The sequence below is a fragment of the Capra hircus genome, chromosome 5 (assembly GCF_001704415.2).
Source record: "Capra hircus breed San Clemente chromosome 5, ASM170441v1, whole genome shotgun sequence".
Lineage (NCBI taxonomy): Eukaryota > Metazoa > Chordata > Mammalia > Artiodactyla > Bovidae > Capra > Capra hircus.
This window is the reverse complement of record NC_030812.1, coordinates 101,885,640-101,900,091: the sequence shown is the minus strand read 5'-3', so window position 1 is coordinate 101,900,091 and position 14,452 is coordinate 101,885,640. Positions and strand designations below refer to the sequence as shown.

The 14,452-nt window shown below is 44.1% G+C and overlaps 1 protein-coding gene across 1 annotated transcript in view; it reads left to right on the top strand.

Moving 5' to 3' along the window:
* Positions 1-9,253, top strand: part of LOC102183687 (antigen WC1.1-like) — a 56,351-nt gene extending 47,098 nt beyond the window's left edge. Inside the window, exons 13-20 of the mRNA XM_018049061.1 lie at positions 5,508-5,549; positions 5,645-5,959; positions 6,213-6,245; positions 6,793-6,930; positions 7,363-7,455; positions 7,715-7,762; positions 8,275-8,418; positions 9,012-9,253. Of these exons, the coding sequence (XP_017904550.1) occupies positions 5,508-5,549; positions 5,645-5,959; positions 6,213-6,245; positions 6,793-6,930; positions 7,363-7,455; positions 7,715-7,762; positions 8,275-8,418; positions 9,012-9,157 (959 nt within the window). The 3' untranslated portion in view covers positions 9,158-9,253. The remainder of the gene's footprint in view (positions 1-5,507; positions 5,550-5,644; positions 5,960-6,212; positions 6,246-6,792; positions 6,931-7,362; positions 7,456-7,714; positions 7,763-8,274; positions 8,419-9,011) is intronic.

The window sequence follows — 14,452 nt, the reverse complement described above, 5'->3', positions numbered from 1 at the left end:
AGTAAGCAAGAGAACTCCAGAAAAAGATCTGCTTCATTGACTAGACTAAAGCCTTTGACTATGTGGATCACAAGGAACTGTGGAAAATTCTTAAAGAGATGAGAATACCAGACCACCTTACCTGCCTCCTGAGAAACCTGTTTGCAGGTCAAGAAGCAACAGTTGGAACTGGACATAAACAACCGACTGGTTCAAAATTGGGAAAGGAATTCGTCAAGGCTGTATATTGTCACCCTGTTTATTTAAGTTATATGTAGAGTACATCATGGGAAATGCCAGGCTGAATGAATCAGAAGCTGGAATCAAGATTGCTGTGAGAGATATCAACAACCTCAGATACGCAGATGACATCACTATCGGATGAAAGAGAAGACGAAATAAAGAGCTTCTTGTTGAGGGTGAAAGAGGAGAGTGAAAAAGTTGGCTTAAAGCTCAACATTCAACATTCTAAAAATTAAGATCATGGCATCTGGCCCCATCACTTCATGGCAAATAAAAAGAGAGAAGTTGGATACAGAAAGATTTTCTTTTCTTGGGCCCCAAAATCACTGCTGATGGTGACTGTAGCCATGAGATTAAAAGAAGCTTGCTCCTTGGAAGGAAAGCTATGACACACCAAGACAGAGTATTAAAAAGCAGAGCCATCACTTTGCTGACAAAGGTCCATATAGTCAAAGTTGTGTTTATTTCAGTAGTCATATATGGATGTGAGAGTTGGATTATAAAGAAGCTGATCACCAAAGAGTTGATGCTTTTGAATTGTGGTGCTTGGATGCTACAAGTGAATTGTGAGTCCCTTGGACAACAAGGAGATCCAACTAGTCCATCCTAAAGGCAATCAACTCTGAATATTCATTGGAAGGACTGATGCTGAAGCTGAAGCTCCAGTACTTCTGCCACCTGATGCGCAGAGCTGACTCGTTGGAAAATACCCTGATGCTGAGAAAGACTGAAGGCAAAAGGAGAAGTGGGCCACAGAGGATGAGATAGTTAGATAGCATTACCAATTCAGTGGACATGAATTTGAGCAAACTTTGGGAGATAGTGAAGGACTGAGGAACCTGGCATGCTGCAGTCCATGGGGTTGCAAAGAGTCAGACACAACCTGTCAACTGAACAAATATTGCTGCAGTGAACATTGGGTTTTCAAGTTAGTGTTTCCTTCAGATAAATACCCCAAAGTGAAACTGCTAAATCGTATGGCAGTTCTATTTTTAATTTTTGATGCACCTCAATACTGTTTCCATAGGGGCTGCATCAACTTACATTCCCTCTAACTGTGCAAAAACTTTCCTGCCTCTTCACATTCTCCTCAACTCCTGTTATTTCTTTTTGATAAAAGCCTTTCTAGAGGATATGAGGTCATATCTCATTGTGGTTTTGATCTGTATTTTCTGATGATTAGTAGTGTTGAGCATGTTTTCATGTACCTATTGTCAAGTTGCATGTATTCTTTAAAAAAAAATATTTATCAGTTTCTCCGCCCACTTTTGGAAAGTCATATTGTTTGATTTTTGCTGCTGAGTTGTGTGAGTTCCTTGTGTATTTTGGATACTAATCTTTATCAGAAATATAATATGTAAATATTTTCTCCAGTTCCATAGGTTGCTTTTTCATTTTGTTGATGGTTTCCTTAACTGGGCAGAAGCTTTGTAGCCTTATGTGGTCTTAACTGCTTGTTTTTAGTCTTGTTCCCTTTGATTTTGGTGTCAAATCCAAAAAATCCTCACGAAGACTGATGTCAATGATTTTATTTTCTGTTTTTTTCTTCCTGTAGAAATTTTATGGCTTCAGGACTTGTGATCAAGTCTTTAATCTATTTTGAGTTAATTTTTGTGTGTGGTGTAAGATAGTGGATCAGTTTCATTCTTTTGCATGTGGCTGTCCAGTTTTCCCAATGCCATTTACTGAAAAAAGTGTCCTTTCCTCATGGTATGTTCTTGGCTTCTTTGTCAAGAATTAATTGACCATACAAATATGCGTTTATTTCTGAGCTCTCTATTGTGTTCCATTGATCTTTGTGTCCATTTTTATACCAACAACATACTGTTTTGACTAATATAGCTTTGTAATATAGTTTGAAAACAGGAAGTATGACACTTCCAGCTTTATTACTCTTTCTCAAGATTGCTTTGGTATTCAGCGTCTTTTGTGGTTCCATGCAAATTTTAGGATTGTTTGTCTATATCAGTGAAAATTTCCATTGAAATTTTGGTAAGGATTGCAGTGAATCTGTAGAATGCTTTGGGTAGTAATGGGCGTGTTAATAATATTAGATTTCCAATCCATGAGCACAGAATATCTTTCCATTTATTTGAGTCCTCTTGAGTAACTTTCATCAGTATCTTATAGTTTTAAGTGTACAGGTCTTTCACCTCCTTGGTTAAATTTATTCCTAGATATTTTATTCATTTTCATGCAAATGTAAATAGAATTGTTTTCTCAGTTTCTCCTCATGGCAGTTTTGTTGTTAGTGCATAGAAATGCAACTGATTTTTGTATATAGGTTTTTCATTCTACAACTTTACTGAGTGTATTATTTCTCATATTTTTGGTGAAGTCTTTGGGGTTTCTGTATGTAATATCATGTAAGGGAGTCTCCTTCCTCATGACTCTGATGGCAAAGAATCCATCTGGAATGCAAGAGACCCGGGTTTGATCCCTGGGTCGGGAAGATACCCTGGAGGAGGGAATGGCAACCCACTCCAGTATTCTTGCCTGGAGTATCCCAATGGGCAGAGGAGCCTGGCAGGCTGCAGTTCTTGTGGTCACAGAGTCAGACACGACTGAGCGACTAACACTTCACTTTTCAATATGCGCATAGTGTCAGTTTTGCCTCTTCCTTTCAGATTTGGATTCTGATTTTCTTTTCATTGCCTGATGGATCTGGACGGGACTGCCAAAACTAAGTTGAATAAAAGTGGTGAGAGTAGATAATTTTGTCTTGTGTCTGATTTCAGAGGAAAAGCTTTCGGTTTTTACAGTCAAATATGATGTTAGCTGTGAACTGCTCATATGGCCTTAATTATATCGAGATGCAATCCTTCTATAACTACTTTGTAAAAGAGTTTTTATCATAAATGGATTTTGAGTTTGTCAAACATTTTTTCTGCATCCTTTGAGATATGATTTTTACCTTTGTTTTCTTTATTTGGTATATCACATTGATTAGTTTGTGAATGTTGAATTATCCTTGCATCCTTGGAACAAACATCACTTGATCATGGTGTATGATTCTTTTAGTGTATTGTCAAATTCAGTTTTCTGATATTTTGTTGAGGATTCTTGCACCTATATTTATCAGAGTATTAGCCCGTAATTTTCTTTTCTTGTGGTGTCCTTATCTGGTTTTAGTATCAGAATAATGTTGGTCTCATAAAATGAGTTTGGATGTGTTTCTTTCTTCTGTTTTTGGAAGAGTTTGAGAAGGCTCCACCACTAAATATTGTTACACTGGGAATTGGGATTTTGAAAATAAATGTTGAATGAAATAAATAAATGTTGGAGATGGTGACAAATAGTTAAACCATAGCACCTTACTTCCTTCAACATTTCTCTCTCTCTGTTTCTCTCTCTCCTTCCCTCCCCCTCCACATACTCAAACACACACACCCCATTCACAAGTACACAGTGTGTGTACACAGTACACATAGTACACCTTGAATGCTATGCTGGCTGTTGCCTGAAACCCACCGCCAAGAATATGACGAGAGATATTTCAAAAGCAGAGGCTCAATCCCTTCCTTGCCTCTCTTTTTTCATCTCTTTGTCTTTTCCATTTGAGGCCAAAGAGGCATTAAACTATTAGACCTTTTGTTGATGATATTTTTCCTACAATTAAACACTGAGAATGGAGAGATGGTAAAGTCTTTGACCATGAAAATCAGCAACCCGCTCACAAAGGTCCTGCCATCATTTTCTCAGAGATTCTCTGCATAGAGTGGGTAGGAGGTTTGATAGGATGATCTGGAAAGAATATACAAAGTTTGATACTTTACGACAGGTACTATTTACCCTTCTGTTTCTTTGTGTTGCTTTGAATTTGTATTTATTTCTCTCAGCTTCAATTCTTTTATATATACTTTTCAGTCTTTTGTTTTTATTTCTGCATCTTCTCAATACAAATTTTTCTCAGTAGGTTTTTTTTTTTTACTCTATTGCAAAAATTTCTGCCTTACTCAGTGTGTACATATATGTGTACATATATCTTAGAATTCTACTAAGTCTTTCCTGTATACTTCCTTTTTAAGAGATCCTAACCAACACTATGGGCTTTTCTGGTGGTTCAGACAGCAAAGAAACTGCCTGCAATGCAGGAGACCTGGGTTCGATTCCTGGATAGGGAAGATCCAGTGGAGAAAGGAATGGCAATCTACTCCAGTATTCTTCCCTGGAAAATCCTATGGACAGTGTAGCCTGGTGGGCTGCATTCCGTAGGTCACAAAGAGTCAGCCACGACTGAGCAACTAACATACACACACACATAACCAACACTGCATTGTAGATCAATTATCTTCCAATTAAAAATAAATTTAAAAAAGTTTCCTTTTACAACAGTAGTCTTCACTTGCCCACTTGTCACACTGAATAGTAGGTAAGAGCAGCTTATAATCTATTTAATAATTTTCCATTAAAATTACGTATGTGAGATTTTTGAGAAGGCAATGGGGACCCACTCCAGTACTCTTGCCTGGAAAATCCCATGGGTGGCGGAGCCTGGTAGGCTGCAGTCCATGGGGTCGCTAAGAGTTGGACAGGACTGAGCGACTTCACTTTCTCTCTTCACTTTCGTGCATTGGAGAAGGACATGGCAACCCACTCCAGTGTTCTTGCCTGGAGAATCCCAGGGATGGAGGAGCCTGGTGGGCTGCCGTCTATGGGGTCACACAGAGTCGCACACGACTGAAGCAACTTAGCTGCAGCCGCAGCAGCAGCATGTGAGATTTTGAGTATAAATTAACTGGACTGATCATTTTTACTGTGAGCTATTATCATAGGTTATTACCAGTCACTGATATTTGGTTTACTATTTCACTGATTAGCGTGAATTTAAAGAAGTTTTATTTTACTGAATTTTATTCATCTATTCATTCATTCAATAACTATTTATCAAGCCCTTATCTAGGTATTTAGAAAAGGTTTTCCATAGATATTTGTTGAATGAGTGCATACAATGTGCCGGCACTGTCCTAATAGCAGAAACATAGCGCGTATAAGATATACAAGGTCCTTCTTCTAATGGACCTTTTATTCAGAGGGGAGTATGTGTACATTTGTAGATGGCTGTGTTTATATTTGCTGTGGGATGTGAAGACTGATAAACAAGTAAATATTTAAAGTAATTTCAGCTGGTGATCAGATGCAGTGAAAGTTTCAGCCCAGGAGTTAATGAATGAGCCTGTGTTTTCATGTGTCATTTGTACTGACCCAAGGGCCTTAGATAATCTTATTTTGGGACAAGACCAACCCCAGCTATTCCTGATCCACTGTTTCCTTCATTTTTGCAGGAAGAAGACCCAAGAGCTGTCCAACTGCTGCCCCCTGCACAGGTACATCAGCCCCCCACCCCCGCCGCCTCCCCGTGGCTCCCAGGGGCTCCTTCCTCCCACCAGGGCAGTCACAGGAGGGGCTGCTGCCTTTTCAGACAGGGAGAAGCTCCGGCTCAGGGGAGGAGACAGCAAGTGCTCAGGGCGGGTGGAGGTCTGGCACAGCGGCTCCTGGGGCACCGTGTGCGATGACTCCTGGAGCCTGGCAGAGGCCGAGGTGGTGTGTCAGCAGCTGGGCTGTGGCCAGGCCCTGGAAGCCGTGCGGGCCGCGACATTCGGCCCTGGAAATGGGAGCATCTGGCTGGACGAGGTGCGGTGCGGGGGCCGGGAGTCCTCCCTGTGGGACTGTGCTGCGGAGCCCTGGGGGCAGAGCGACTGCAAGCATGAGGAGGATGCTGGTGTGAGGTGCTCTGGTGAGTGACGGGCTCGGGGTCCACCCTGGGTGAGCTGGGGCAGCGCGAGGGCAGTGGGTTGGACCGGGCATGGTGGGGAGTTTGTATTCAGACAGTGTCCAGGTCCTGGGGCTCTGATCTAGGACGGGGGAGCTGGGAGGACGGGACACTGATGTTGTGGAGACTGAGGTCTGATTTTAGGCTCAGGAGGGAAAATGGGTTTGCCTGCGTTCTGGCCAATTCCCTTTCCTCACACTGCTACTTTTCTCTTTAGGTGTAAGGAAAACATTGCCCCCGACTCCAGCAGGTACTGTGAACATCCATGGGCTGGAGAGGATACTCAGGTCTGGGGACCTGTTCTGTGGCTCTCTGACAGCTCAGGAGAGGAAAGAGCCTGAGGAGCCCTGGCTGGTGGGGAGGAGCCCAGGGCGCTATGTTGGGGAACTCCTCTGCCTTGGTTCCTGGGGCCACACTTTTCTCATGTCTGGGGTCCAATGTTGCAGAATCTAAGGTTCTCCCACCGGCCTCTGAGTGTTGCTCCTCATCAGCGAGGTACGGGCCCCAGGACTGTTTGACGCTCTGTCTCCTGAAGCCCAAGGAGAAGAGATGAGCCAGGTCCTCAGAGGCTGTCTTGGCAGGGCAGCTCCCTGACAATCCCCAGCTCTGCTTTGGGGCCACTCTGGCCGGAGTGGAGTTGACCCATCTCAGGATGAGCCCTGGGGGAACCAGGTCACTGTCAGTGAACTTGTGTCTGAGGCTGGGATGCCATTGTCTGGAGTCCCTGGAAATGCTGGCACAGGGGGTCTCTCTGCGCCCAGGACCTTCTCCACACCCTGTTGCCTTGTTCTCTTTAGGATCCAGACCAGTTTCAAGTCCTCTCCCTGGCATCTTCTCCTTGCCTGGGGTCCTCTGCCTCATCCTGGGGTCCCTTCTCTTCCTGGTCCTCGTCATCCTGGTGACTCAGGTGTTCAGATGGAGAGCAGAGCGCAGAGGTGGGCTGCAGGGGGAACTGGGGACCAGGGAGAGTGTGTGGAGGCAGGAGATGGGACAGGTGTTAGGAGGGGAACCTGGGCCAGGTCTCTGTTGTGAGTCCGAAGAACTCCCTGCACTCTGTGCTGAGCTCTAAGGGGTGAGTAGACAGATTCTTAGGACTGGGGCATGAATCTCATAAGTCATGGCCTCTCCTATGAGAGCAGACAGAGTCGGGGCCAAGCTGGGAATTCAGGTCAGATGTGCTGACATGGTGCACGGGGTGGAATATGATGCAGAGGTCCAGGCAGCCTCCATGTGAACATCAGGAGATACAGGGTGGGCCTGCTGGACTGGGGTGTCTGGGTGGCACCTCTGATCTGCTAGAGGATCTCTCAGCCTGCTGGATCAGGGTGTCTGGGGCAGCATCTCTGATCTGCTGGGGGATCTCTCAGCCTTATTCAGCTATGAAGATGCTCTTGCTGAAGCCATGTATGAGGAGCTCGATCACCTTGTGACTCAGAAGGAGAGTCTTCTGGGCAGCCCAGGTGGGTATCTCTGTCTACCCTCCTGGGACCTCTGGTTGTCACACCCACTGGGTGCGGGCATTTCCTCAGCATCTGCAGACCCATACATTCCCCAGGCTCACAGAGGTGGCTCTCCAAAGCGGCAGGATGGCCTCTCACAGCCCTGTGAGCCCCCAGCCTCTGTCTACACTGCAAGAGCCAGACCTGTCCCTTCTCAGCCTTAACTCAGGTCCCGTGGGTGTGGGAGGGTCATTCTGTGTGTTGTTTTTCTCCACTTTAGGCTTCCTGTCAGATGGTGAGGACAACAATGACTCCAGACCCGCTCCAGGTAATCGAGATGGACCTGCATCAGCTGAGAGTTGCGGAGGAGAGTTTCCCTCCTCATAGAGAGGAGATGTAAGGGGAACAGTCTTCCTCTGATGGACCAGAGGGATCCCTTGTGTCCAGATCGGGTCTGTCCTTCTCCTTCTCTGGCTGTTCTGTGATGTCTCACATTTGGGGCTGGGCTCTCTGAGTTCTGAATCACAAGAGACACACACTGGTTTTAAAAATAACATCTGTAAACACAGTTTGTCAAAATACTTTAGTAATGCTTGATGGTGGGAGAGTTGCTTTGAGATCTATATTTTCAGTTAGGAAATATTAAGATATGTAAAGTCATGTTTTGGTTTCTGGACACATCAAAATGAAACATGGTCTCAGAGAAAAAAATCTTTCTTAACAAGGAGTGACTGGTGCCTCTATGTAGCAGCTCAGAAACTCTGGGTCAGAAGGGATCTTAGGTATTTCCTAGACCAACCCACTTACTGTGGTTTCATCTGACCCCTGCTGTGCCCTCAGAAGCCCCAGATCAGAAGACCTATGCCCTTGGTGAGGGTTATGATGATGCTGAAGAGGTACCAGTGCCTGGGGCTCTTCCTACCTCTGAGGGGAGTGAGGAGGAAATGCCCCCAGAGAAGGAAGATGGGATGAAGTCTGAGATAGGTGAGTGGGGTTAGCTAATCCCATGTAATCTTTGGTCTCTGTCCTGGAAAGGGTGAATTTGAGCTCCTCAATGTCCAGTCTCACTACAGTTTCTCACGCGTTTGATGGGCTTCCCTGGTGGCTCAGATGGTAAAGAATCTGCCTGCAATGCAGGAGACCCAGGTTTGATCCCTGGATCAGGAAGATCCCCTGGAGAAGGGAATGGCTACCCACTCTAGTATTCTTGCCTGGAGAATCCCATGGATAGAGGAGCCTGGCGGGCTACAGTTCAAAGGGTTGCAAAGATTCAGACACAACTGAATAACTAGCACTTCAGTGCCTGGAGGCAGGTCTTCTCAGAGCTCCTGTGTGAGCACAGGTCTCCTGTGATGCAGGGTTTCCACAGGAGCTGAGGCCCCAGAGAGTAAATGGACTGGATCTGAGAGGACAGCTGGGATCCGTCCTCACTGCAACTGATATGAAATAGTCTGAGCCTCCTGCCCACCCCTGGGTCCCAGGGATGCTTTGTCATCACCACTTGCTTAACTTGCTTCCTCCTCACTGTCTGGCCCCCTTGTCTCTGTTCTAAATCATACCTCTCTCTCTTCTTTCAGGCTCTTCTCTAAACGTCTTTAGAGAGGAAGCTGATCCTGGAGAAGGAGAAGAGAGCCCCTGGCTGCTCCAGGGGGAGAAAGGGTACCTTGGGTACGATGATGTTGAACTAAGTGCCCTGGGAACATCCACAGTGACTTTTCCATGATGTATTAAATACAAGATCATGCCGCAGATATTCTAATTGCCTGTATCTGAATAGAACAGTGCTGACCTGTGACTGTGTTATATGGAAATTGCTCAAAATGAAATATTCTGAATAAAGTAAAAATTTTTTTTGCTTTGTTAATTATTACCAAGTTCCATGTCAAGTGCTTTTAGAGGACTGGTCCTCAAACACCATTTACCTCAAAGGAAATACATGATGAGTGCATTGCCCTGTTTTCTCACCTCCTTCAAAGGCTAGTGAGGGCATGAATTTGTCTGGGATCACAGATGCTCCAGCTCACTCTTGCTTAGAAAAAGCATCTAAACTTGGTCCACATTCACACCCTCCTTCCTAGCAAGATGCCTTTGTTGACCGAAAAGTATAGTCAGAACCTGGTAGAGTTATTTTATTTGGTGGGAATGCTTAAGACTCTAAGCCCTGAGACGGCATCTCAGTAGCTTTGAGAAAACTGCTCCAAAGAGGCAGCAGGGGAAGTCAGGCTGTATACAAGTTTGCAACGAAGGGAGCAGGGAGTCTGAACATCAAAGATCAGGTGTCAAGTTAAGGAATGTAGCGTTCTATGTGTGGGAAGATGCAAGCCTCTGGACTCACTGGATTCAATGCTTCCGCATGCAGCTCAGCTATCTGGGGGTCAACCCTGGTTCCCTGTTCACCTTAAGGAGCAGCAGACGGCTGCTGCTTGCATTCCCCAGCTTCTCAGCAATCATCATGTGGGGTGGCAGCATCCCCAGGATCAGTTTTGGGAGCCCTCACTCACAACTGGAGACCAGAAATCACTGATGGCTGTGACATTTCTTGTTTATTGATGTGGCAGGAGATATTTTCATTTCACAAACTCGTGGGAAAAACCCAATCCTGAACATTCCTGTATGTTCTTCCCTGAGATGTCACATCGCCTGTTTTAACCTGTTCTTGGGCACCAGACTTGGGTGTGAGTTTCAAAGTTGGAGTTTGCTGTTGGGATAACAGGGATACAGTTTTCCTTAACCTGCCTAAGTGTCCAAGGGCCAATTAAAACTCTAACTCTAGGTAACTACCTCTGCCTTTTCATCTCTCATTCCCTAGGTTACTTGATCTGTTTATTCCTCAAGCAGATATAGATTCCTCATTGTTTTTCTCCCATGTGTAGTTGGTTATCAAATCCTTATGAATCCATTCTTTCCATCCCTGCCTACTATTTCTTCAGAACGTTGCCATTTCTTATCTGTCCAATTATCTATCCTTCTGAGCAAATTATATCAGCTCATATCTCTCTCTAAATTGATGGATGGCAAATTGGTGCTCACCCACAGCCTGAATCCACGTGGGACAAGAGGGAAAGAAAGTGGAGACCTAGACAGAGGGGATCTAGAAGAAGGGGTAGATGGGAAAATCAGGTACGTTTGTCTATTTCCTTTTCAAAGATGTAGATGGAGGGGCCTGATATGATTAAATTCCTAAAGGAAGAATTTCAAACTAATGGGCTCCTCTGAAAACAAGCTGTTTCAAGATTGCTTTAATTTGGTTACTACTGAAAAAGTAAACGTGATCCTGCTGTGATTCTTCAGGGTAGAGAGAGCTGACATGTAGGAGTGGCCAAGTAAAGATTACATTTCACAACACCCCCCTCCCCGCCAGTCCCTTTGTGGACATGTGGAGAGGCTGCTGAACTAATATAAGACCTGAGAGTGATGGCCTGGTTGTGAGGTGAACCCACCCAGCCCCTGGCTGATGGCTCTGCATGGTGTCCAGGGCTCCGACCTACAGTCACGCTTGCAGTCTTCATAGTTCTAGGCTGTGCTTGGGGATTAGAAGATGCCCAGGACTTCTCCCAGGGCAGCTCACATGGCTACTCACCACTGGGGGGTGATGAAATAAATGACATATGATGAAAGAAATAATGTATACCCACCAAGAAGCTCAGGGAACTCCAAAAAATGCAGGTAAACAATCAAATCCAGGGAAAGAACGTGTGAACAAAATAAGATTGAAAAATGATTATTTATTATTATTGCTTTCAGTGTTTGGTTTCCCTGGGTCTTGGTTGACACCCACGGGCTTTCTCTAGTTGCGGCAGGCGGGCACTGCTCTTCTTGTGGACAGCAGGCCTCACTGCGGGGGCTTCTCTTGCTGCGGAGCACAGGCTCTAGGTGCACAGGCGTCAGTAGTTGTAGCATGCCCGCTCCTATTGGCAGTTTGCGGGTCCCAGAGCACAGAGTAGCTGTGCCCAGGCTCTGAGCTGCTCCACAGAATGAATTCAGTTTTGTTTTTTTTCAGTGCAGAGTCTGAAATCATAAAAACAGAAGCAAACAGGGAGTTTGCTGATGGTTTAGTGGTTAGGATTCGATGCTTTCCCTGCTGTGCCTGTATTCTATCCTGGTCAGGCAACTGTGCAATGAGGCAAAAAAAGAGATCCCTCAAGATGTGCAATGAGGCAAAAAAAGAGAAGGAACCAAACAGAAATTCTGTTGCTTAAGATTACAATGAATGAAATGCAACAAAATAAAAAATGCTACAGAGAGCAGAAGCAACAGCAGAAGACTCTTTGAGGCACAAGACAAGAAAATTGAAATTAGCCAGCCAGAGGACAAAGAAGAAAAAAGAATGAAAAGGTGTGAAAGAACCTGTGCGAACTCTGGGATAACGTTCACAGTAACAACCTGCACGTTATTGGAGTCCCTGAAGGAGAAGGGAGGGAGAAAGGGACAGAGGTTGTACTTAGAGAAATAATACCAGATAAGTCACACATCTGATGAGACTTAGGCATCCAAGTTCATGGAGCTAATAGGTCACCCCTCAGAGTTCACTCAAAATGATCGTCTCCAAGACACACTGTTTATAATCAAGCCAAACAGAGAATTTTAGAAGCATCAAGGTAAGAGCAAATGCTCACAAAAAAGAAATTCCCTTGAGGATATCAGTGGACTTCTGAGAAGAAACCTGTCAAGCCAGGAGAGGAAGGAATATATATTCAAACTGGTGAATGTAAACCTGCCAGCCAAGAATACTTTTCTCAGGAAGGTTGTCTTTCAGAAATGAAGACGCGATAAAGACTTTCCCAAACAAAAAACAGTTGAGGGAGCTCACCAACACAGGTTTGTCTTACAAGATTGCCGAAGGGAGTTCTTCAAGCTAAATGAAGGATGTTAATTATTACATGAAAGAAGTGAAATTATATAAAAGACTTGTAAATATAAATGTGTAATCCAATACAGAGTACACTGAATATGGTAGTGTGTTAACCAGTTAGCTCCAGTCTAGGGGAAGTATTAAAATAACTATCAGTTCAGTTCAGTTCAGTTCAGTCGCTCAGTTGTGTCCTACTCTTTGCGACCCCAGGCCTCCCTGTTCATCACCATCTCCCGGAGTTCACTCAGACTCACGTCCATCGAGTCCGTGATGCCATCCAGCCATCTCATCCTCGGTCGTCCCCTTCTCCTCCTGCCCTCAATCCCTCCAAAGCATCAAGTCTTTTCCAATGAGTCAACTCTTCGCATGAGGTGTCCAAAGTACTGGAGCTTCAGCTTTAGCATCATTCCTTCCCAAAAATCCCAGGGTTGATCTCCTTCAGAATGGACTGGTTGGATCTCCTTGCAGTCCAAGGGACTCTCAAGAGTCTTCTCCAACACTACAGTTCAAAAGCGTCAATTCTTTGGTGCTCAGCCTTCTTCACAGTCCAACTCTCACATCCATACATGAGCACAGGAAAAACCATAGCCTTGACTAGATGGACCTTAGTCGGCAAAGTAATGTCTTTGCTTTTGAATATGCTACCTAGGTTGGTCATAACTTTTCTTTCAAGGAGTAAGCGTCTTTTAATTTCATGGCTGCAGTCACCATCTGCAGTGATTTTGGAGCCCCCCAAAAATAAAGTCTGACACTGTTTCTACTGTTTCCCCATGTATTTGCCATGAAGTGATGGGACCGTATGCCATGATCTTCGTTTTCTGTATGTTGAACTTTAAGCCAACTTTTTCACTCTCCTCTTTCACTTTCACCAAGAGGCTTTTTAGTTCCTCTTCACTTTCTGCCATAAGGGTGGTGTCATCTGCATATCTGAGGTTATTGGTATTTCTCCCAGCAATCTTGATTCCAGCTTGTGTTTCTTCCAGTCCAGCGTTTCTCATGATGTCCTCTGCATATAAGTTAAATAAGCAGGGTGACAATATACAGCCTTGAAGTACTCCTTTTCCTATTTGGAACCAGTCTGTTGTTCCCTGTCCAGTTCTAACTGTTGCTTCCTGACTTGCATACAGATTTCTCAAGAGGCAGGTTAGGTGGTCTGGTATTCCCATCTCTTTCAGAATAGAAAAAGATATTTTGTTAGTGATATACAATATAAAGAGAGGTAAATTCTGACATCAAAAACAGAAAGTGCAGGGAGGGGATTGTATGTGATTGAAATGAATTTGTTATCAGTGTAATAGAGACTACTGTGTCTATAAGATATTTTATGTGAACCCTGTGGCAATAAAAATGTAAAAACTTATAGTAGATTGACAGAAAGTAAGGAGAAAAAAATCAAAGCACATCATTATCCAAAATCATCAGCTCACAGCTCTAACTGTTGTACAGAACAGTCGAGTTGTCCTGCCTCTACAGCATCCTTCAAGATCAGCCCCAGAGGACTCTCCTTTCACAAAGTGAAAAACTCATTAGTCTCTCTGTTATAAGCCAAAGAACTCTTTCTGCACCTCATCTCCTTCCATGTATCTTATAGATGGTGCAGCTGTACTTTTTTAATTGCAAATTTTCATCCTGTGACTTTCCTGTGTGGTTTTTATTGAAAAACTGCCAAATCATAAATCATCCCTATACCCTGTCTCCTCTGTTGGTTCTGAATAAGACTTAATAAGAAGCCGCATGTGAGCGTGTTGTGGTTTGTCTTGTGTATCCTTAGACACAGAGATTTGCAGAGTTTGTTGTGATGTATCTGGTGGTGATATGCACCTTCTTTTTGAAAATCAAAGTTTGCCCTGTTAATTGCTGAAAGCACTTGCCTTTAAAACAAAGGTATCAATTAGCCAAATGACGTCCTCAAAACTAGTTCTTTATATTTAAGGTACTTTCTTTTAAAAGTCTAGCATAGTACCATTCAGTCATTCAATAAACATTAGCTGAGCATCTATTAGTCAAGGCTATGGTTTTTCCAGTGGTCATGTATGGATGTGAGAGTTGGAGTGTGAAGAAAGCTGAGTGCTGGAGAATTGATGCTTTTGAACTGTGGTGTTGGAGAAGACACTTGAGAGTCCCTTGGACTGCAAGGAGATCCAACCAGTCCATTCTAAAGGAAAT